The sequence below is a fragment of the Buceros rhinoceros genome, unplaced genomic scaffold, assembly GCF_000710305.1.
Source record: "Buceros rhinoceros silvestris isolate BGI_N320 unplaced genomic scaffold, ASM71030v1 scaffold1231, whole genome shotgun sequence".
Lineage (NCBI taxonomy): Eukaryota > Metazoa > Chordata > Aves > Bucerotiformes > Bucerotidae > Buceros > Buceros rhinoceros.
The window spans coordinates 44,009-68,258 of NW_010394600.1; the positions used below are offsets into that span (position 1 = coordinate 44,009).

Below are 24,250 nucleotides of genomic sequence, written 5' to 3' on the forward strand. Positions count from 1 at the left end.
GAATGCCGGTGTGGAAGTCCGTCATTACCATTGTCTCATCAACCTTGGGCAATCCACGTGTTCTTTCATTGTCATATTTTCTTCCTTTTGTAAAATGAGACAATGACATCTGTCCACCCCATGGTGTTGAGGTCAGGAATAATTAGCTAGTATCTGTGTAGTAGTCATTAAACAGTGCTGTATGAGAACCTCCCACATCATCTGATTTAGCTCAAACTGTAAAGTTTTATGGCACTTGAGTTCCGCTGCTGCTGCAGCATGTATGTGGGCTAGAATATAATTACATTGTTTGGCGTCTGGTGTCCAGACTGATCTCCTTTAACTGTACTGTATCTTCTCTGTTGTCTGGGAGAGCATATAGTGTATCAGCTTATATGGATTGTGTACCATTGCCCTCTATTGGACGGCACTAGGCTTAGTTAAAGTGCTGACCTTACTTCAGGCCTGAAAGTTGGACACTGAAGAAACACGCTAAACATTTATTCAGCAGTATGAGTTTTGAAAACAACAGTTGCTTTGTCAATAGTTGTGCACTTCACGATCTTCCCCTTGCTCAGCCATTTAAAAAGATTAGATTTTACTGGTGATGAAGATTTGCAAATAACTTCACCGTTCATGGATACCGGCTTAGCAATTCAGCCAGCCTGAATTTTGTAAATTTTCATCTAAAAGCATCTGACCAACTAAACAACACAGCTCAGGTTTCGGAAAAACTCAGGAGAAAAAAAAACATGGTAACATTCTATACTTAAGTTTGAAGTGTTTAGTGATGAATTGACCATCTTTTAGCAGAACGTAAATGAAATTCACTAGCCAGCTGAGCTATTGCGGCTAAGTACAGGACTGCGTAAGGTCTTCACATTGCTGCGTGTCCCTACCACGCTAGCCTGCTTTGCTCTTTCATAAGAGGGGGAAAAATAGCACCTCTTTGATTTTACTTTTTTACTGATGTGCTATGCCCGTGTGACTTGGTCAAGGCCTAAAGACTCCAGTGGCAGAAAGACATCATGGAAGAGCAAGTCCGTTTAGAAAACTGCTTAGCATTATTGCCTACTAACCTGTCTTAGCTCTGTTTTCTTGTACTCTCCCAGCTGCCTTTCTGTCTTTCTGTCTGTGCTAGACTTTGGGTGACAGGGACCGGACTCGGGTGTCCCAGAGATTGCACCAGTCCTTAAAATGCAAAGAGGAAATGGAATCATGGAATCCTACCACATCCTACGGTCTAATACAGCAGTATTTTCCTGCTTCACTGTTAACACATGATTTCTTGTTTGCTTTTTTCCCCTCTTGCTCACTCCCTATCCCAGACCTTCTCTGGTGTGCGAGCATTCTGTGTATATGTAGGTGAGTGTTCATTACAATGCACTGCCAGTTTGGCTTACCTATGCTTTTCCAGGGGGTATATATGCTTTGTCAAAAAATACAATACAACTCATACTCACTATAGTGTCTGAAAGAGAGGTCATGAATAATGGCAAAAATTTAAAACAAGGGAAAGGAATAAATATCAAAGTTAAGACACAGTCCAATTAATACCTGGCCAAAGACTTAAAATGTGCCTTGTAAATGCCCTTAATCCTTGCTGTAGAAACTATTACAAAGGTCACAAGGAAGAATAAGGCTACTCTTGGTACTGTCTGAATATTATCCATCCAAACATCTACCAGATGCCGTCCAAACCAGTATATTTATACTGGTATTCACTGGAGGTTAAATACAGAGGAGTCACATCTAACTGCAGTAATGCACATCCAGAACACAGCGACCTGTATCTGATTCTGCCAGGGTAAACAGCAGCTTATAAAAACACAGGAGGGGGTGACTAATGATCTGCTGCTTTGAGAAAGGTCTATGTCGATTTTGAAAAATTTTCTTCCTAAAGTTCAAAATCTTCATGGATACCAAAATACAACAATCATCTTGTCACTACCCTTGGATGGATTATCCGATTTGTTGACAATCCATGTCACAAGTACAGAACTATCCAATCTGATCTCTGCAAACCTAGATGAGTTTGGAGTGGTGTTAAGTGTATTGTCTGGGGACCTGGACTTAATTTCTCATACCAGATCAAGTCTGGCTAGATAAGGAGCAAATCAAGGTGCAGCATTGCCTTAACAGGGTTATATAGAGACTAAGCTCGCATTGCATGCCTGGTCAGCAGGCTTTCAGAGCTGTTAAATCCTCTCAGAATTCATTGTACCAGGATACACTATAACACAAAACCCACCTCGAATCCACAGAGGTGCGTATTCTGTTTCTTTGTTTGCTGTCTTTTCATTTTACATTCTAGCTTAATGAAGAGTTGCTTGTAACTTAGCCGTTTACTCATGGTAATGTGACCAAAATCAAAATTTCACTTCCCATAATAGCTTCAGTCTTTTTAAAAAATAATTTGCATGCCGAAGATTTTGCAGTGCTTGTACTAAAGAGATAGGTGTATAGAAAGAGAAAAAGGGGGGGCACACAGGAATAATCACCTATCTTCCAGCACTCTCCATGCTGTCAAAAACTCTTTAACCCTCATCAGTCCCACTATCCTGTAGCCTTAGCATCCGGTCCGCCTACTTTAGGCATTTCCTTGGGGGTGGAGTTAATTTCGTTTTGAGAATGCCTCTCCACACTGATTACACAGGTGGCCAAGACAGTAACTTGAGCCTCGACAGAGTCCCACCTCAGGTAACTATCTGTAGGTCAGTGCTTTGAAAAGAGCAAATCCTTACAGAAGATGACGTTAGAAAATGGGATTGATACCTTACTGGTTTGTCGATGACATTTCTTAAAACTACAGGCTTCAAAACACTACAGAACTGCTGACACGAGTTCAGAGCTTGTGAATTCACGGGCAGTTGTGTTTGCGGTCCAGTACCTTTCTATGGGAGGTGAAATCCTTGCCCCTCCCATTGACTTCGCTGGGATCAGGATTTAGTCAAAGGATTTTTGTTGCTGTGTTGTTTTATTCATGTTTCTTTGAACTACATTTTTCCTCAGGGCATACTGATTCTGTAGGTAGATTTATTCATTTCTTCGCTGATCTTTTTGTTTTATTTTCTTATCACATGGAAAATCTCTTGGGGTTTTAAACTACTGAAGGAGGTAAAGAATGGTAGAGAACTCCACAGAAATAGTGGAGAAAATAATTTTGAACTTCTGCATAAGACATGAAGTTCTGTGAATCCATAGTGGGAAATTTCTGGGAAACTAGAGAAGTTATCTCTTTGTTTCTCATCTTTTAAAAAAAAATGGCCTCAGAGACAATTCTTTTGTGCATGCAAGTAATTCACCAGAGAGCTTCAATATATGTTCCAATATACAAACTATTTAGCAGGCAAGAGATGTGCATTGTAAATATTAACTGCCTTGAGCAGACCTGAAAATGAGAGGAGCTGATGAGCATCTGATCAAAAATTCTATGTGCTGTTCATGCTTATAAGCTTTCCTGTTAGAAAAAATTATTAGTAATACCATAGTTAAGCATATGCTGACTTTATATTGATCCTTGTTTTCAAAAATTACTGATTTACTGAGAGTAAGCTCAAGTGCATCCATTAATAACAAGAAGTGACTGCTTAAAACTAAGATAGCTTAGCAAATTGTTAATAATATTGAAAAGTGGCAATTGTTTAATAACTGCCATAGTCCCATGAGGCTGCCCGTGCTGGCAAAAGATACCAGTACATCTGACAACATTCTGACTCTGAATGCCATAAAGCCTCTTATTTTCCATTTTTGCCTCGGGCAAATTCTCCTTGCCTGCAGCCTGGTTAAAATTGTTGTTTACAACACAGAGAATGATTTTTCCAGCAGTTAGCATGTCTTTCCTTAGGTTTCTGTGTTTGTAGGGAACAAAGAAGTCATGAACCTCTGCACTATTTAGTCAAAATGATCCTCAGGTAATTTTAAGGATGAAAATAGATCTGGGTATTATTAATGGCTAGAGATTTATCAACACCTTCTTCTCTATATGTGTGTCACTTACACTGAAACCTTCCAGCTGTCTTTGGACCCTACTGCAGCACAGTATGTTCTCCTTGTTCTGCTTTAACACCTGTTAACCATTCCTTTTCTTTCTCCAGGAAAAAAAAAAAAACAAACCCAAACAACTTAGGTGTAAATGCACACAAGCACTCCTGAGGTCATTTTGTTTTGAATATAAAATACTGGAGGTCTTATTTTAGGACTGAAAAGGTTTGAACAAACACCAAACATTTTACAGTATGTTGAGCGCTGTTTCTGACTCAGCAGCAACGCACGAATTCTTTTTGCGATCCAATAATATACCCAGTGAACAATGTAAAAGGCATTAACGTTCAGTTTCAGGAAAATGTGGCCTGGAAACATCCGCCTTTCCTTCTGGACTTAAAATTACTCATTACACCAAATATTCATTCCACCAGACTCGCACTCAGTAATTGAGCAGTCTGCCACTCTGTAATCATTTCAAGGGCTCTTACATGTTGATGAATGCACCAGAAAATCTAGGGCATGTCAAGAAACCCAAAGCACGCTCTCTGGAGGATGAAATGTCATGCAAAACCAGTGACTGTTCGTCTGTTTTTAATCTGTTGCAAATTACTGAGGGAGTTACTTTCAACTGTGGATCTGGCTTATGCTTGCTTTCTTTACGTTGTATTCAAGAATTTAGCAAAGAATGAAAATATCACCATGAAAAGGAGAGGTACTGAGTCTCTCATAGCCCTTCATAGAGCAAAGCTATTCAAATGCTATTGTCAGGCTTTATCAGCTCCCCAAGTTTTATGTGCATCAATCGGTTTTTCTTATATTGGGGCAAAATCCTGCTTTCTTTACAAATGCAAAAACTGCTTCATGATTCATTTCACATAAATAGTGAAATTTTGAACTGGCTTTTCACAGACAGCTGGTACACGCTGTCCTTATTTCCTTAAGAGCTATTCACCTGAATATCCTGGATAGTGTAAAGACTGGGTTCACAACTGATTCTCAATATTTATTTCGTCTTTAAATAGTATGTTTTAATTGAGAATAAGCAACATAATAAGAGAATACAGCAATGCAGCCCCTGTGAACAAGCCTGCAGGAACTAAACAGAGGTCATTCTGTAGACAAGTACTAAGCAGATGTTAGCTGCGAGATTTTACGGTGGGGATAAAAATGTTCAAACAATAAAAACTTCTCTGACCATATTCTTCTACCTGGGCAGATTGTGCTTCACTGTATTTCCTTGCTCTGGTTCGTGGGTATGAAAATGAAAATCTACTGAATTTGAGAAGTTGCCATTTGACCTGATGTGATTTAAGCTCCTAGAAGCTCATATCATCAAGAGGTCACCGACAGGCAAAGGCGGTGAGTCTAAAAATGGTCCAGAAAAAAGCGATTAGGCTGTACTTGGGTTCAGATTATTTAAACAAACAAGAGTTTAGGAAAAACAAAATTGTGTTTCTCATCTGATTGGTTAAATCACTTTATTAAATGAATATGATTTACATCTCTGGCATGCACTCTCAAATGAAGTGTCCTTTGCAGTGAACAAAAAGTCTTTAGAAGTGAAAAGCCTTTTATAGGGATAATAAAGTCTTTTGCTACTAGACAGAAACACAATGTGAATAGATATTTGGTTGTGTTAAAGCAAACCAAAATGACAACAAATTATGAACAAGAGTTGTGAACATCATCGTCTAACACAACTAAAGAAAACTAGATTTTCAGTTACACTGTGTATTCAAATACTCTGGATAGTAACAGAGACACCTCTGAGGGTGAGCACAAAACCGACGTATTTAAAATATCAGGAGAAATTTTTCCTCACATTTACTGAGCAGACCTGTGCATTCAAAAACAAATGTATGAAATACTTGCATTAATATTTTCAGAACTCACACACAACAGTCACCACTAGTTGACAGAAAGGTGCTTTGCTAGTGGCGGAACAGGGTGCAGAACAGGAAGTGAAAAATGCTGTGTGGTTCTCCATAAAGCTCTGTTTGCATTAATAGTTCGTGTAGTACTCGGGACCTGCTGCTTCCATCGAAACCAGTACATTTCTCCATCTGGTTTTAGCCCAGTTTCCTTTGTGAACAAGGCTATGTGATCTGTCTGCGTGCCTTTGTGTGTGTCTGTGCTCCCATGAATAACTTTGAAAACAGTTATTTGTTTCATTTGTGTGTGGCAGTGGAATAGATCTCCAAGACAAGCCCACAGACTCTGTAAAAATAGATGGCTGGGTGGGGGACAGATGCACTTAGCGGTGTTGCTATTGAGAGAAATGCTGCAGTGTGAACTCCTTCCTTATTAGAAGTGAGAGAATCCATATGGGAAAGAGAGCTAGTAAATCCCCAGCAGGAGGAAAAAAATCTGTAGGAGATCATGTTAAACACCAAGTTAATCTGTGATAAGATACAAAGCCACCTGGAACTCAGCATCAGTAATTCTTAGGTTCACAGAAATACCTAAGGATGAATTCCTTCATGTAAATAGAAGAAAATTATAAAGCAACACTTTATTTTTCTTGGAACATTGACAGAAAGTCAGTGATTCTGTCTGAAACTCTCCGATTCTACCTTTCTTACATGTTTGTTACATATTGGGGAGGGTTGGGGGGGTTAGGGCTTGTTCCTAGAGTATTTGTTTCTGTATTGCTATGTGATCACAGCATTAAATCCTGTTTAATATCACTTTGTATAATAACTTTTTTTGTCATTTCAAAAATCAAAACCACTTTTGGCAATTTTTAATTGCATGTACCATAATACTAAACACATATTCTGGTAGATGTGTGACTTTAGAATTCTCAACATGAGTTTCAATGAGAATTCAAAAGTTAGGTATCTGATTCTGAGAATTAAAATAATTGTATTGGGCAAAAATATGCCTTTCTACAACCTCATCCATCTGGTTTCCTGCTTAACAATGTAAAGGATACAGTTCAAAACAGAAACCTGAACTTGATTTGGATGCAGGGAATAATTTGGTTATGGTAATATAGGCCACAGTTCAGCAAAATACGTAATCATCCTGTAACGTTCAGAATGCCAGCCTTCTGTGGAATACACATGCTCTAGTATTTATTGAATAGTTAAGGTCCTGATGACTTTGAATCATAAATTTCACAGTAATTAAATGAAAACTTGATAGGTACTTCCAGGGATCCAAAGACAAGCTCTTAAGGCTGATGGGACTACCACAGTCCTGGTCTCAGTGGGAATATTCTCAGTCATGGTGAAAGGAGACATTATCAGAAGCTGCAGGGGAAAATGTATTTATTTACTCCGATTATGTGCGTGTATGATTCTGAGGTGCAAAGCTCATTTTCAAGCATCTCACAGCAGCCTTGTTCCTGTATTTTTTCTGAATCATCTTTTCTTTGCGAATTTCTATTTTGTAAAATACATTTGTAAGGTGCTCTAGCAATATGATCGTAGCTGAAAGGTTTACAACTCCCATGTCTTCATTTCCTGCCTGGTCAAAAGGATCAGTTGAGTTCAGGGAGACTTCAGTTTGGCTAGAGAATTACTCTCTGCTTAAGCTCATTGAAGGTATATTTTTCATGTAATTGTTTGTTTTCATGGGAAGTTCCAGCTCAGCTGAACTTTGGTTTAATTTTCCTCTTTCCTTTATAACAGTTACATTTTATAATTGCTATAATGAAAATTGTTTGCGGGTGATAATGTTCTGTAATATATTCTTGCTTCCTGCATATATGTTTTAGATGTTTCTAATCTGATCACTTTACTCACAGTTGACCACGTTGCTGGAACTAAAGATAGTTAACAGTGCTTCTGTGTAATTTTAGATGACTCTGCTTGACAGATCCTCGAAAAGTGCCCCACAAAATGAGGAGGATGCAGAGCACTTTGTAAAACTTAGGATATTCATTTAATGCTTCAACAACATCTAAACTACCCAGTAAGCTTGGAATACATATATTTTAGCCACACATTTCTACTGTTTAAATAAGCTGTAAATGCAAGATAGGTATCGCCAGCAAAAATTATTTACCATCTCTTCAGATCCATCAAGGTAGGTTTAATGGTAACCAACCGTCCAAATATTTGCTGCTTCTACTAGACTCGTACCGCGTAACACATGTCATAAACCCTCTTTCACATACCGGTTTCTGTATAGAACAGATGTTGTTCTTGATAAACAACTTATCTACGTCTTCCAAACAGAGAATACAAATCAAAAGCTTCTAAACATTGAGCTACCTAGATACTAAGAATAACTGCCCAGCCAGTCGGATTACCAGACACTGCAGCAGCGGGTGTTCAGCAAGTAGTGCACTTCACAGAGAAATAAAAGCTGTTCAGCCTCTGGCTTGTAGGGCCGTTTATTACAAAATCAACTTGCAGTCCAGTTTAAATACAGTCCAAATTCTTTCCTCATCCTTTTTGTTGTTCAAGTATCATGGTACTGATCTGTGTTAGTAACACCTTTCTTCCTGTTGTGTTCAGATTACTTGATTGATTACAGTACGTGAAACTTCACCAGAACTGTCTTGAAATCCATCTGAAACAGATGACTGCATAAGATTGCATGTATCTATATGCTGCAGAGATTCAGGTACCATGACTACAGATGTATTTTAACTGTTGCCACAGTTTCATTGATTTACTTGCTTAGCTCTCTTTTAAAATGCAGCAAAGACAACTTATGGCAAATAAGCCAGTGCTTCCAAGTATTCCACTTGCATTGGACCTTTCCGAGGTCTGGTTATATTCTAGTACCTTGGAACTCAGATATCAAACATACTCAGAAAACCTACAAGATCCTGTAAAATGCGTCTTGCCTTTAAAATGCCCTTTTTTTCCCCACATTAACTTAACTGCAAGAATTTGTACTGTTTCCTTCTACATTCTTTCTGGATTTTTGTATCGAGCACGTTGTTTGCTCCACTTCCATCCCACCCCTCACCCCGAGAAGTGTGTATTTTTGCCTTTTGACAAACAGAACAATCTTAGGTTAGGTGTAAAACTGAATCTGTTCTAGAGGCTGCTAGTCCTGCAGTCGTGTGAAAACTGTGCTCCATTCAATTTTTCCTCCTCATGTCTTCAGTTCATGTCAGGCCAGCAAGAAACTTTCCTTCTCCCACTCAAATCTAAGGCCTCTAGAGCTGGGAAAGGGGAAAATATGCCAGGCCCTTCAGCTGCTCACGTTGGACGCCTCCATCCCCTTGGCTGTGGATTGTAGTTTGAATCAGCTGTTGACAAGCAGTAGTCAGACTTGGAATCCATGGACATGATATCAGGCTCTGTTCTGGACCGTTGACTGCAGTAAGCGTACTGCAGCTGAGAGGCAGCCTGCGTGGCAGCACGTGGGGCAGAGAGGGAGCTTTTGGGGGGTGATACCACACCCGATTGCTTCTCTCCTGATAAGGCTACACTACCACTTGGGGCTGGCAGATCATGAGAAGCTTTTTGTTTCCATTCATCTGGTGGCTCAGGAAGAGTTTTCCTGCGAGCAGCTGATACCACGTTAGCAGCAATGGATTCCTGCATGTTTTGGGGCCCAAAAGCTTCATCCACCAGGCCAAGAGGTGATCTTGCTGCTGCTTCCCAGGGAGTTGGTCTCTTGCCAGGCCTGCTGGCTGCTGTGTCTGGCTTGCTGAAGTAGTCAGGGGCAGGCTGAAATAAAAGGGGAGAAGTAGGAGACATGGCTCGAGAAGTGAATGCTGAAGGTCTCCCAGGAAGTGATAATGAACGTCCACTGCTTCTTTCCTGGGAAAACAAAATACCAAATGTAGTTACAGTTATTAAAAAAGAAAAAAAAATGGAAGCCCCTTCTCTTTGCTTCCAAACCGGAACCACAGACCCTGAAAGCACATGACATCCCAGCAATCCCCTTTTCTGTCTATGGGTACTTTTAAATGCTGTAGTTTTGTGGAAAGTGAGGAGGTATTAAAAAGAGGGCAGAGAAAGAAACAAAGACAGAGCAAACTGCATTTTTGAGGAAAGTAAAGAGGCCAAAGACAGGCTTTTACTGAAAAAGTGAGTGCAATTACGTTAGCAACTGTGCAGCTTTTCCAGTGCTTAGCTAGTGTGCCTTGTTCTGAAAAGACCATTCTTAAGAGTGGAAAAGGCAGTCTTGTTGCGACAGTTCTGTGAGCACTTACAAGATTCTTTCCAACGTGCAGGCACAGTCGAATTTATTTCATAACAGACTCCCTCTAGGACATCTGTCCAAAAATGTATCTTTGGCAATCTCCTTTTAAGAAAGGCATTCCTTAATCTAAAATTATTACACTTATCCTGGTTTTCACTTTCCAGGGCACAAAAATGAATACAAAAAAATTGAAGGCATTAATGCAATCATTCACTTAATACCCTTACATGACGCTACTTAACCTGGCTTCTTTAAAAGGCAATGCCCTGGAAATTTCAGTACATTCCGACCCATTTATAGGAGCAATCCAGTCATATCTGACAAATCCTAATCTTCTTAGTAATGCAGCACTTTGAAACAAAAACTGTGTTCATGAGGAGGTTCTGCTGCAACAGTCATTTAGCAGCGTACGAAACAGGTACAGCCTTTTCCCCACACCAGACGTGTCCTGGTACACCGACAAATTGCATTGTTCTTACCGAGTAGTTTCTATACACTGATTTACACCCATTGATTCATATCCTGAGGTTTTAATGCCTTTAATTCTCAAATCCGGTATGAACTTCCAGGCTCTTTTGCCAGGGGCTTTGCTAGAATTTGATTCAAATAACATTGGCCTGTGTTCTTTTCCTAATTAGCTTCCCAAACTTAAAATACTGTGAGCGTGATCTAGATATCAGCCAATAGGTGTCTGATCATACAAGGTGTAGCTTATCTAGCAAAGATTCACATAGAAACATCACGGTTTATAGGCTTTTCTGTCACAGGATCTTGGCACACTTCAGAAACTTCAAAGACCTCTGCTTCACACAGGCTTTTATGTTATGGGTTTGTTTTTTTTTTTTAAAAAAAAAGCAAGAACTATCCACTTGGAAGGTACATGAATAAAAGAAAACATGGAAGCTTTTTTTCCCCATAGATGAAATTATATACTGTCAAGAATGGATTAAAGTTTCTTTGTATATTCACCTGATGGGAGGGATCTCTTTTTCTTCCCTGGAAAATAAGAACCTAGGTAACAGCTCATGCTTGAGGCCAATGAGTGGCAGACCCAGATAGGCCCGGCAGAACACTTCTCCGTCCTCTAATGCATTGCAGTTTCTTCCTTCACTGAATCCACAGAAAAGAACTTATTCAGCAAGCCTGGTTAATGCATTTTGTTTAAATTATTGGCAATAAAAATTTTTAAAAGGTGCAAAATCAAAACAAGTATGCAAAATGCAATACAGTTTCTATGAGAAATTAATCTGATAACCTGAACCATGAAACTAAGAAGATAGGGTTGTACTGAGGGATGAAAGAGTTATCAAGCAGGTCCACCTACTTGGTGTACCTGTGTTGACTGCTCTCAGGAGGTGTTGAGAACATTGGCTATGCTGTGAATAGGCAGAAAATTTCCCCCTTATTTAATGCAGATTCCAGTTCCAAGCCCCATCAGTACTTCACAGGAATCCAGAGATGCAGAGGGAAATGATACTGTTGAAAGAAGCATTGCATAAAATATCTTGACTTTTCAACCAGTTAGATGAAGATACTGTTTAGTCTGTGTCATGTTTAGAGAAGATCTCCAGAGTTCATCAAGTTGCAGGAGCTAATTTTCTTTGACAGAGTTTAGTTGGAGAACGATGAGTTGTATCAAGTGTAGTTCACTATTCGTCTAACAAAATCGGTTGTTCTACTGTGATATGAAGGGAGAAGTTTGACTTATAAATGTGGAATAGTGTAGATAAAATTAAATGTTCATATTATGCCAAGTTTGACTTCTTTCTAGAGAAAGGGGTAGCTCAGACTCCACAGAAAATCAAGATGGTTAATGGAAAATAAGATGTTATTCTGTGACGTTGGAAACTATTCTATGGATAGTTGGTTATCATATAAGGCAAAGAAAGGGAACTAGCAGAAGAGAGCTAAAATGACCTCATGGAAAAAACCTCTGTGTGAATCACACAATAACAGTCTACAGGACAGGGTTTTGACAACCAGACTCAGGGATGAGTGCGTTAGTGGAGGGAGAATCTTCTATGTCCTTGATTTGGAAGCACTCAATAAACAAGTGCTTGTACTTCAAAGCATATCTATCCCCAGCACCTCTACTATCAAGCAAATCAGGAATTCAGCACCTAAGCGTGTTGGAAAAAGCAGAATCTCAAATACTGATGACCTGGAAGATATTGCTATATCTTTTGAATTAAAATGGAAAAATCATATTTATTTGAAACTCTGGAATTAGTTTATAGCAGGCTGAAACTGGAAGGCAGCATTGTGGTTCCCGGGGATACCAGTGGCTGGAGAGGCAGGGAATCTTACCTGTCTAACAATTAAAGCCTTGTTGGTGGCTGTAAGACTAGTAAGAGATTAGAATCACATAGTTCCTGTCTGATCCTAACTTCCTCAAAGCTGTCTTGGCAGGGCTTGCTTTCAGAAATGCATAGGGAATTTTAGACCTGGAACCTCATTTATCCTAACTTTAGATTGTTAATAAGTGGTATTGTTTCAGGTGAGAATCACCTTGTTTTCATCATTAATACACAAACTCATGGAACAGTTACTGCCAACCACCTTACATAAGCTCTGTGACAAATTCTGCTCTTGAAAATGAAGTCCTTTTTAGTGTCAAGTAACGGCAGAAGCGAAAAGAAAGGTATTAGAATTAGGCCTTCACTCCTGCGAAATGCCTATGTGGAAAAGAAACACGCGTGCTGCTAACCTGTCAGAAATTTGTCATTCAGTTAGCTCAGTTTGCACCCGCATAGGTTAAGGGAGTTCAGTGCTGCCCATTATCACTTGATCTTTATCTGTGTACGATTATCAGAATACAGGACAGTTATGCCTATAAAAATCTCCTGGCTGAAACTCTTCCTGCCGGGGGATCTTAGCTGCGGAAGAGACTGTTTGTTGTAAAGAAGAGAATTTGCTGCCACCTCCTGCACTGTTGTAGTCGCGCAGCTTAGAGGAAGGCCTTAGAAGATGCAGCCTCGTGAATGTCATTTGAAAAACAAGTTCAAAGTTGGTCCTAGATTCTGACCTTACTATTTTGTATGAACAAGAAAAGGGTTTTAAGTCGATATAAAGTGAAGGCTGATGATATTATTTTCTAAAATCAAAGAAAAAATTATTAATTACATTGTAATACTTGAAGGTGATGGCAGTATTGGTGCTGAACACACCCAAACTAAAAGATAAATGAACCAATTCCTTATCAAATCTTATCAGATCTTATGACACTGAAATTTTCAGCCTAAGTTGTTTTTTTCTTGTTTACCTCATCCCAAATGATCCAACCATTTCATCTGCATTTCAGCCAAATGAACTGATATAGTTCAACCATTTCAAAGAGTGAGAGTAGGGGAGAATAGATGGCAATGACAAAACATTCTAGCATCCTCTTCCTTGGAAAGTGGTTGTTAAGAGTTGTTAAGGGCCACTACATGCTTCAGTACTGGTTTGAGACTAAGCTGTGTATCTGAAGTGTCTCATATTTCCATGCAAACCTGCCAATGTGTATTCAAGCTGACAGCCTTGCTTAGCCTCCGTCGGAGCCCCTTGCGTTTTACAGCTGGCTCCTGAGAACTCTGTCAGCAGTGATATTATCTGTTAGGCAGGACCTTTTCATTCCTTAATGAAGGTCTAAGCTGCTGTAGACTGTGATGTCTTTGGACACCACACAGAACAAAGAATCTTTGCTCTTTCTCTGCCTTTCTAAACTGCAGGCGTTGTGTACCACCCAGGCTGGAGGAGTCCCACAGCTCCTGTGCTGGCTGCCCAGTGAGGTTTCATGCACCAAAAAAAAAAGTGCCTGCAGGTGTATGGTGCACACCCACATCTCTTCCCACCATCAGGTCTGGACCTGAGGCTGCACACTCACTGGTTAGGACTGAGATGCACTGCAGGGTGCAGCTGCCTCTTGAGAGAGCCCAAAACCTGTCTGGGCCCAAGCAGACTCAAAGGGGAGCTGGAGACTGGTGAGACTAGGATGTGACAGCCAAGGTTCTTGAGCTTGGATGAGAAGCTTAAGGAATGGAAAATTGACCTGTGTAGCTTGCAATGAGGCTATGAGGAGGAGACCAGGAAAAGGAAAAGGTGAAGGATTGGGTCAGGGAAGGTACATTTGGGGAAAAGAACCTGTATCCACTACTGTATATTTTCCTCCAGAGTTCCAGGGAAATGCCTCCCCCAGGGGGATGGTTTTCATCCTTCCACAGTCTCTCTGCTGTCAGAAGACTGAAGTCCTGTTGGAAACCTGTGCCATCCTCCCAGCGCAGATTCACAGCGAAGGTGTCAACATGTGTTTGCTGCCAGTTACCGTAGCGGCATGATGACGGTTGCCCATGGAGGTTCAAGCCATGCTGGAGCACCTGTTTCCAGTATGCTACATGATAGTATTCTGGGGTTTGGTTTGTTGTTCTCAGGAAACCTTTGGGTCCTAAACGTATGAAGCTACCTTGAAGCAATGCTCATGAAGTTGGAAGGTCAAGTATTCAAAAGCTATGCAAGGCGAGCATTGTTGCCTAGTTGGGTATACATTGTGATTCAGTTTCAGGACTTCTGCCTCATCCAGTGTAGTTCAGGGCTTCACTTAGGAAATACTGGGATTATACAGCACAGGAGTATATTGTGCAAAAGGTGCGTTCACTGGGTGGGTGTCAGCGGGTGACTGAGGATTCCCTCTCTGGGCTTCCACCCAGAGCCCTGTGATCTGTTAACACTCATAGGCTGATGTTAAGGATCATTTGCTTTAATACAGTAACTAGTTCATGTGCTGCTGGTCTCTGAAGATGCTGAGTGTCTCGAACTGGGCACCCAAGGCTACTGAATGTCCTAGCATCAGTGCCACATGTTTCATGCATTACTTACTCGTCTGTAGAATCAACAGTGTAAAAATGAACTCTGGCTTGGATACTAGCAACAAAAAAATTCTGTGAGGAACTATTTCTGCATGAAGAGCACACTTTGAAGAGTGTATGTTAAGTACGGAGTGGTGCCAAGCACAGAACAGGGTCAAAACAAACCAGTAAGAGCCGTTTGTCAGAGGAGTACTGCCGTTCTGAGCCCTGAGTTGAGTCTGGAGCCCTACAGAAAAAAATTTTCAATGGTGACATGATTACAGATGGTTTGGCCACACAAATGCCCAAGAGGGGTGGGTTAAGCTAATACAGGCAACGTTCATTCCAAGTGCCTCGGTTTGCAATCCAAACAGTAGTGTTTAACATTGTTTGTTCATAATTACATACACATAGTGTCAGTTATTTGCTTCAGTACTATTCCTGTAGCAGTACCAAGTCTGTCAGGATTCTCTGCCAGAACACCTCTCTGCAAGTAATCTCAGGATGAGAAAATTGTCTGGGATTAGGGGGGGGACCCCTCGCTGTTTTAAGATGTTTGTTCTAAAGACATACATCAAGGATTCTTGTTTGAAAACACCTGCTCTTGTTGTATTGATTACCCCACACAGGAAGCCTACATCCAGATAGTCAATCTGTAAGTTACGCTTCTCATGGGAGGGAAAACCAGCTCTGGGTAATGTGCAGTTATTATAACAGACCACCATGTAAGTTTGTGCAGGTTTCACGTGAACTGAAATGAAAAGCAGTTTGTCAAGTTCATTACAAACAGGGATAGGTTTTCTCCTTTGGAGGAGGGGTAGCAGGAGACTTGATTAGCATGCTGTTTAAAGAAAAAGGCTTCGCCTGCCTTACTCAAGGAAGCAAATGTTAAAACCGTGGAAATACCATCATCTGTGTAGTCTCAACTCATAAAGGAAGAGCTCAAGTCGTCTTCTGTAGAGATCCTTCCAATGTAGTATTTCACTGAGCTTAAGCATTCTTCTGACTTTTAAAATAATTTGATAAAACCCCTAAAGTGCTTCCTGTAGTAATCAGCCGGCCTGAAATGCACTTGTCAAACATAGCTCTGGAGTGATTCAGCTCCTCCGTTATGTAATCACATGCAAAGGTGATGTTTACTGTAAAGTAAGGACAGTCATTGTGGTGGGTACTGTGAAGTTGTGACGGTGTACTATGAAATTATCGGGCTCAAGTATTTTCCCAAGAAATCTACCAGCCATGAGTAATTTGGAGCTTCTGAATCCACAGGTTTTTGAAGATCTTGTCAAGTTTCTTCTTTGTATGACATTTCTATTTCAAGCTGAGTAGAGTCGTTATAAAATAACATTATGCCAAGCTGTGTAATTAAGATGTGCATGTGCCATGCCGAACCACCACCGCAATCAGTGGAATCCTGGGTGTTTGTCTTCAGGCAGAGAAAGTTGTATCACGTTTTGTTAAAAAGCCAAGACTGGAGGAGTGTATCTTTTTAAAACCAATCACTTTTTATTCTTAAAGCTATGAAATCTGGAAAAGGATCCTGGAAAAAGAGAGGAGAAAGATTTTGCAGGCTGTTAGTTGCGAAGAGTGTGTCGATTCATTGGTACTTCCCTACCTCGTAGTGTACAGAAGATTCCCTGCAGAGATGCTGGAGCAGCAGAGCAGTATGGTAAGGCTGGTCTTTTGTTGATGTGTCATCCTGGGTACTTGATAATCAGTGCTGCTCACAGATCACATTGTCTGGCGTCAAGTTCTCTTTATAATTGCTTATAATCTTTTATCAGCGTTCACCTTAGCACCTCCGAAAACTCTCGTGTATAGGAGCTATCTGGGATAATGTGTCTGTAGATCTGCGGTCTCTCAGAGCAATAATCTATTGGTGGCACCTGCTTTTTTTTAAAGCTCACGTTTTTCTTTCTGAATTCTGGTTCTTTCACAGTATCTTCTTGTAATAACAGAGGAAAAAAATCATGCCCAGTGATGTGAGCACTCTGTCATCCAAGAATAATCAGGAAAATGTCAACAAAAGGCTGGAAAGGGTCAGCCATCTCTGTGCAGAAAAATTAAACTGTTCTTGCTGATTGTTTTCTTCTCTTGTACCTTCAGTACTTCAGGATCCTCTGATAGGAATTTTACCCTGTGCAGTCTCTGCTTCTTTTCGGGAGTTTTTTCTCCATAGCTTGGCTCCCTCTGATCCTAGTAGTTTTTTCTCTCAAAATTGCTGCTTTGCCACTTAGCACTAACTTTCCTATCTGAACTACACACCAGCCCCCTCCTCACTTCCTAATTTTTGTAGCCTGCTGATAACTCAATCTTGTAGTATTTCTTTACTTCAAATACAAATTTGTGTGAATTACGAACATTTATTTTAGCGTGAATAATAACAGCACCCTCCCCAAAAGAAGCTAAACTCATTGGCACATGATTGCTGTGGTGACAGGAAAATGGGTCACTGCAGGTTTAGGGCTGATTTTGTGTCTTGACTCGTGAATGTCTCGTATAAAATAGAAGTAGGCATTCAAAATAGAATAAATTAAAAAACCCTAGATATAAAAATTAGCGTCAGTGCAAGACGACTTCAGACAAAAATTAACTGAAACCTCCTTTTGACAGCTGATCTCAAAATGGCATTGGCTTGTAAGAGATGGCAAGGTTTACCATCATGTAAATGTTCCTACAGAGAAAAATCATCGAAATATCTTTCTGTGTGTTTCCTGTGTTATCTGTTGCTGAGTAGGAACACAGCAGGAGTGGTTCCTCTAGAGAAGAGGGGAGAGGCTGAGCAGTTCTTTGTTTGAGAAGGAAACTTTGTTTGTTATGTTTGCAACAGAAATTTTAACTTTTTGCCTCAAAGCTACTCATCGCCAAACCAAAACTTTTCAATTCAGGTTTTATGAAAAGAGTTTTATAACTGAATCTGAAATTGAAAGCTGCTGTTTTCATGAAAACACTGTCTGAAATAGAAGATCCAAACTGACGCAGCGTAACACCTATGTGCTGCAATTAAATGTGCTAAAACCAACATGAACACTTAAATTACTCTTTTAATGTGAATATACTATAAGTATTGTTATTAGCGTGGCCTAAAATTCACTGTTAAATACGCTTACATGTAAACATAATAATTGCATCTGGGTAGCCTTGTCGTATTATATTAAAATACTTCTAATAGCTTTTTCAGAAAACCATTTACAAAAGCTCACTGCCCTTTCAAAGTGAAATTTCAGATGGCTCCTCTACACAAACCGTTCCATTTTCTTGACGTTTCGGCTATGTTTGACTTCATCATTAGCTCTTGATTTGGACCCGTGACAATGAACAGCTCAACTTTCCTCTAAATATCTGCTTCACTGTTGCGGTACACTGTTGTGGTACACTGGGTGGCAGTGTGGGCGGTCGGAAGATTACGTGCTTACGTGCTTACGTTACAGGAATGCAGTAACCACCCACGATGGGCGAGGCTTAGTAGAATTATATAGCCCTCTGTGTTGCTCAATAAAGCGGCCATTTTTCATCCTCTGTAGCAGAGAAAGTGATTAATGTTCCCCCTTGACGGAAGAGGTAAGGTGCCAAATATCACAATAAGTTTCCACACTTCACAGGAGGTTACATTCTGGATAAAACTGTTGCTTTAAGTAGGCTGCTCTTCTGAGATATTAATAACAACTGTGGACTTACCTGATTAGTAAGACGGGCCTTGAAACCAAGTCAGATCTGAGCACTCTGCACGTGGAATGATGTGTATATATTAAACTGAATTCCGAGCTGGACATGGAATGGGTTATCAAAAGATCTTAGCTGAGTTAGGAGGACCAGTGTCACTGGGACTTTTGCTTTTAACTCTTACTGGTGCTTTAAAAAACCCTCCTGTCATTGCTATAGGCATTGAAATACTTGCGTTTGAATAACAGCAAAAAATCCAAATGGGATCAAAATCCAAATATTCAGCCTAGATGTACTTCCTTTTCTTTGGGACAAAGTAAGGAGAAGACAGGCGAATAGCTGTGTTTTACACTGCTAGCACAGACGCTGACTCATGGCTTATTGCTGTAAACCTGTGTATCATTTAGTTGACTTCCTAAGTGAAGTTTTGGGTTGTGCTGAAAATTAAAGAAATAGCAAAATGATTTTAAAGATCACAGTGGTGTATTCTGTCTTTCAGGCGAATTTGGTCCTAGACAGATGACTCAGGAAATGAAGGTGTTCTGTTTCAGTCCACAGCTCTCCTCTAGCTCCTAGTAACTTGACTTCTGTCCTTCTGGAGAGCTGATTTCCTTTGCACGAGATTATATCCCGGCTTTACCTCTCATTTCTTCTGCTGAGAATAGTAATGCTGCTTATTTCTTATGTGGAAAGTGATGTGCCGTATAGGCATATATATGCTAGAAGTTAGATTTCAATAATCCTGTATTTCATGCAGGATACTGGTGATGAATTCCTGTAGTTACTGACCTGGGCCTGACATGAAGTGGTGGCCGTGCTGTGCAAGCTGCCGTACCTGGTTAGTAGCCACATGCATCAACATCAACACTTGTGGTGGAAGCACAAAACTGCAGTAAATCTCTTCATGAAGGAAATATTGAAGGAAAGTGTGATTGTAAGAGAAGGAGAATAAGTACAAACATGTCAGGCAATATGAGGCTGATTGCATTTCTGTGTATCTCCAGCAGCACTGCTGATCTTTGGGAGGGTACCTTTATTCCGAGTGGAGGATACCAGCATCTTAAACTCCTACCTAAAACAGTGTATGTAACTTCAGATAAAACTTTTACTAGAAGGGAATGAAGGGGAGAGGAAAGGGAGGGGGAAGGGGAAAGGGAAAAGGAAGGGGAGCAGATTATTTCATTTTAACAGAATGGGATAAAAAATAGATTTCTCCTAAAATATACTGTCAGTCTGTACATGGAAGTGAAACAAAACAGACAGCAGCCAAACCAAAGAGAAAAAACTCAAACAGGCAGAGAGGAAAGGGACAAGTTTAATGATAGAAGAAAAATACAGATATTAACAGTGGAAAACAGGAAGGAGTGGAAGGAAGATCTTCAAAGGATTGTAATATTGCTACTTTTTATTTCCAGGTAAATGTAGTGTAATTCTTTCTTGAGTTTTCCAAACTATTTTTTTTTCAACATTTCCCATCATTCCCCTGAATTTTAAGAGGGAAATGGATCACCTGGTCATTTTCTTCTAATGTAGTCAGTATCCCGATCCAAAATTTAAAGGAGGAAGTAGAATTTTGCAGGTCCAGAATTCAAAGAAGTGATTTTTATTGGCTTGATTAGAGTTTGGTTCGAGTTTGTTTTCTATGTGTACACCCAAATGCATTCTTCTCAGCTTTGAGTGCAGTTTGAGTTATCACCATGGGACTGAAGAAAGGAGAATTTGTTCTTACTGGGGAATGTTTTCTTCATCAGGATAGATAGTTCTACTAAAACCCCTAAGATAGAAAATAGCCATAATCTGCTCTGTAGCTAGCTGAACTGTAGTTTAAACACATACATCAACAAATTCTGCCAGCTTTATCCACAGAGTGATGCTTTAACCTGTAGCTTCACACTCGGGATGGGTTTTGATGCCCTTAATTGTGTGAAACAACACCTTGTTTCAGACCTAGCACCACTGTTGGTGGCGAAAAACACCTGATGGCTTACTGAGAAATGTGCTGAGCTTTTCAAATACAACTTCTTGATTTCAGCAAGATTGTGTATTCACAGACTATTAAAATTTTTCTACAGTAGCAGTATTTCAATCCTTAGTCCCTAATATGACAAGTAAAAGGTGAAAGTAAAAGACCAGACTAAAAAGAGTTAAAGTGAGAAGAAGCACCATAAAGCCCCGAGTGAGAATAATAGGAAGACATGGTCGTATTTATGAGGTACTGTTAAGTGCTCGTTTCTGTGGCATATACTACTCTGGCTGCGAGAATCAGAACTCTTGGATATATGCATCCCTTCAGTTCTCAACCACTGTGCTCTCACAAGAAACTATTGCATTACACTGCAGACACAAAACCCAGCTCGCCTCTCCGACTGTTCAGTAATTTTGATCTTACTTGCTGGATTCAAGGAAACTTTGGCTAAAAAAAAGTCTGTGCTTAGGATGTCAAATTTCCCCAAAATGGGAAATCTTTACCAATTTTTCCAGCTGCTTTTCCACCTCTTTTAGTCTTCAGAACACTCCAGCGTCATTTAGAGCACATCTCTGTGAAATCACAGAGGCAAATCATGATTTTGGATCACAGCTGATCCACATCGCATACAAACTAAGCCCCTGGCAGATCAATCAGATTCCTGTGGAAGGACCTTTGAGCCGGGACAGATTCTGACGGAATTCAGTGGGGCTCTGCGGAGGCCAAAGGTCTATCCAGTTGTGTTCTGCTCGTGAGCAGTCAGAGTCTAATCCTGTATCTATTTTACGCTATGTTAGTTATACATATTACTAATAATATCAGTTAATAAGGCGCTGCTTTAAAAAACCCAACAAGTCCTCACATCCCTAGGTCATTAGAGCATAGTTGGGGAGAGGGGCAGAAAGAAAGCTTTTCTCTATTAAAGTGACATATGAGGTATATCACTTACTGTTGTTTCTGTTATAGTAGTCCTAAAGCAAAAACCTAGTGTCCTGCTTACGTTATACATTGGTATCTATTAATTTCAGGATGTTCCGTGTATAAAGCATCTGATACTGTGCAGAAATGTGCCAAAATTTGTATCTATTTTGATTCCTTAAAAAAGTTCAAATTACTTGGACCCAGATTTGAGGTGATACATCTGATGTTATTAAGTGAGCTGAGGAATACTGTTGGCACTGTCGCGTGCCAGTTTTTACCAGTTGCTTTTGCAAGCAACTGGTTGCAAGCAAAATGGACACTAAGTTTCAGCTCTGGGGTTTACTCTGCAATAACTGATGGCTTCCACACCTGTGCAGTGACACCAGCTTTCTTTGCTGAAAATTTTGGCCTCGGAGCAGTAAACAAAGAGGATGTGGTGGATCCTGGCTTAGAAAATGCAGAGTAACCTGTAGGTGAGCATGATTCATTTACTGGGGTAGAGGCATTTGACTGGAACGAAGGTTGTGTAGTGTAGGCTGGCACGGAGTACACTGAAGATGCCCGGATGTTGGTAGGAGAGCCAGCACTAGGTGGTCTCAAAGGTAGAGCTTGCTTTGAAGGGGACAGCTTCAATGTCTGCTTTATAGCAAGGTTTTCCTTAGTACTAGGAGGTTGAAAAGTAAATAAAGATGCATCGAGTTGATAAGGTTTATGTTTCATAACATCCAAAGCATTGAGACCTTTCTTAGGTTTTCTTTTTGTATTTTTGGTAGCAGCAGTGGACTTGGAGGAAGGCTTGGTAGCAGCAGGAGGATAAGATGGGCAGTGGATGGGGTTATAAGCAACAGGTGGAGGTGCTCGGACGTTAGATGAGTATTTCCAAGAAGCTGGTAAAGATGGAGTCGGAGATGGGGCTCGTGCCCTGTTTGCCTGCACAGTCTCTGAATCTACCACGTACTTCTCCATTCGCGAGTGCCTTCTGGCAAATAACTGTGCTCCTTTCCCACTCATAGCTGGTGGCATCTCAAAGGGTGGCTTTGTTTCTCCCGCACTTGGTGTGACTGGCGTCTTGGGTGTGTGGTTTGGACTCGCTACGGTTGCCTGAGGCCCTTTGAAAGGACCAGCTAGGTTGAGAGTACTTGGGGGTTGGACAGGAGAATGAGGATACTGTGGAGCTTTGAGAGGTTCAGGATATGCTGCCTGAGGTGAGGCTGGTGCTGGGAAAGAAGGAGCCTTGTTAGAAGCCACAGCTGAAGGTGACCAAACTGGTGAAACTGGAGTACCTGCAGTAGGAGAGACCTTGAGTGAAGGCTTTGGAGCAACAGGAGGAGGGGCCTTTTGTTTAGATGCTTGAGTCTGCATGAAATTGCAAGCTTCTGCTCCCAAACTGAGGTAGTCTTCCTCAGGTCCTGACTCAAAACCAGCTCCAGTACCTTTTTTGCCCTCTGCATTGTGTACAAGGGACAAGAGGGCAGGATTAGGACTTACTTTGGGTGCTTCTTTGAAAGTGAACATAGGTTTCGAAGTGCTTCTTCGCTTTGCTTCTTGCAGTATGCCAGTTCTTTTGGCTGGCACCGCAATCCTTTCGTCCCTGGATGCTATGTGTTCTGTTGGCTCAATGGGTGACCACACAGCTGCAGCGGCTTTGCTGGCTACAGGAGCTGAAACAGGTCTGTAAAAAGTCTCGGGTGGTGGGCTCACAGAGCAGTACGGAGGTGGTGCTGGTAAATCTGAAAGAGGACTAGTGACGTTTCGTATGGGTGAAAACGGTGCAGCTGCTCGGTTTTGAACCCCGGAAGAGAAGGGCTTGGCTGTTTTATTCAAAGATGCTGCTTTTTGAGCTTCAGAGGACTGAAAAGAGAGATGTGTGTCTGATGCTAAGCCAAAGCCATTTTGTTGTACCATTTTGCTGTGGTTCTGGCTCAACTCTGTGTAGCTTTTGCTCACACAGGTCTGCTGTCTTGACATTTCTTCCTCTTTTGTTTGATAGACTGAAGAGCTTACTTTCTGGAAGGTCTCTGACGTGGTGGCCTCCCTTCGTTCCTCTGTGTGCACCATGCGTGCCTTCTGCTCCTCTTGCTCAGCTGTAATCTGATCCATCCTCTGCCGCCTCTTGGCAAACATGAGGGCCCCTTTACCTGTGCTCTCTGGAAGCGTCTGCATCTCGTCTCCACTTTTTGTCTTCTTTTCAACCTCAAGTAGACCACTGTCCCAGTCAAACGTCACAATCTTACCGTCGTTGTCAATGTCAGAGAAGAAATCTTCATCTATTTCTGACTCGCTTGTTGCAAGGAAACTCACTTCAAAGGTGTTTTCTTTGTCCCCCTCTTCACCTTCACCTTCTTCACCCTCGTCTTCGTCACGTTCTAACTCCCCGGTACCGTAGCTGACTAAAGTATATTTCCTCGCCCTTTGACGACGCTTCTTGAACATCAACACCCCCTTGGAATTGGGGTTGGGGGCTGCTGTCAGCAGCAATGCAATACTTTTACATTTAGATTTGGCTTCTTTGACCTGCTTCTCTGACAGACTCTCACTTCGCCGGAGCCCTTTGGGAAGAATTGAAGAGCACATTAATTGCAAGGAGACTAATGACAAATAGTTCTGCATTTTTCTATACTTAAATTTACCCACTGTCCTCTTCCTCCATATTAAAACATTTATTTTCCTTTGTGTGGAGAAGTCATTACAGTTTTCCCACAATATCGACTGTGTTGTAAATTCCACACCCAGCGTTCCTTAGAGTCACATCCATGCGAGTTCAAAGGCTATATCACTTTGATTAGGACTTTCTTAG

General features: G+C 40.9%; 1 protein-coding gene across 1 annotated transcript in view; it reads right to left on the reverse strand.

Moving 5' to 3' along the window:
• Positions 1-8,790: 8,790 nt before the first annotated feature.
• SYNPO2 (synaptopodin 2) overlaps positions 8,791-24,250 on the reverse strand; it is a 23,986-nt gene continuing 8,526 nt past the window's right edge. The window contains exons 4-5 of the mRNA XM_010145253.1: positions 21,823-24,002; positions 8,791-9,695 (exon numbers count right to left, since the gene is read on the reverse strand). Coding sequence (XP_010143555.1) covers positions 9,129-9,695; positions 21,823-24,002 — 2,747 coding nt within the window. The 3' untranslated portion in view covers positions 8,791-9,128. The remainder of the gene's footprint in view (positions 9,696-21,822; positions 24,003-24,250) is intronic.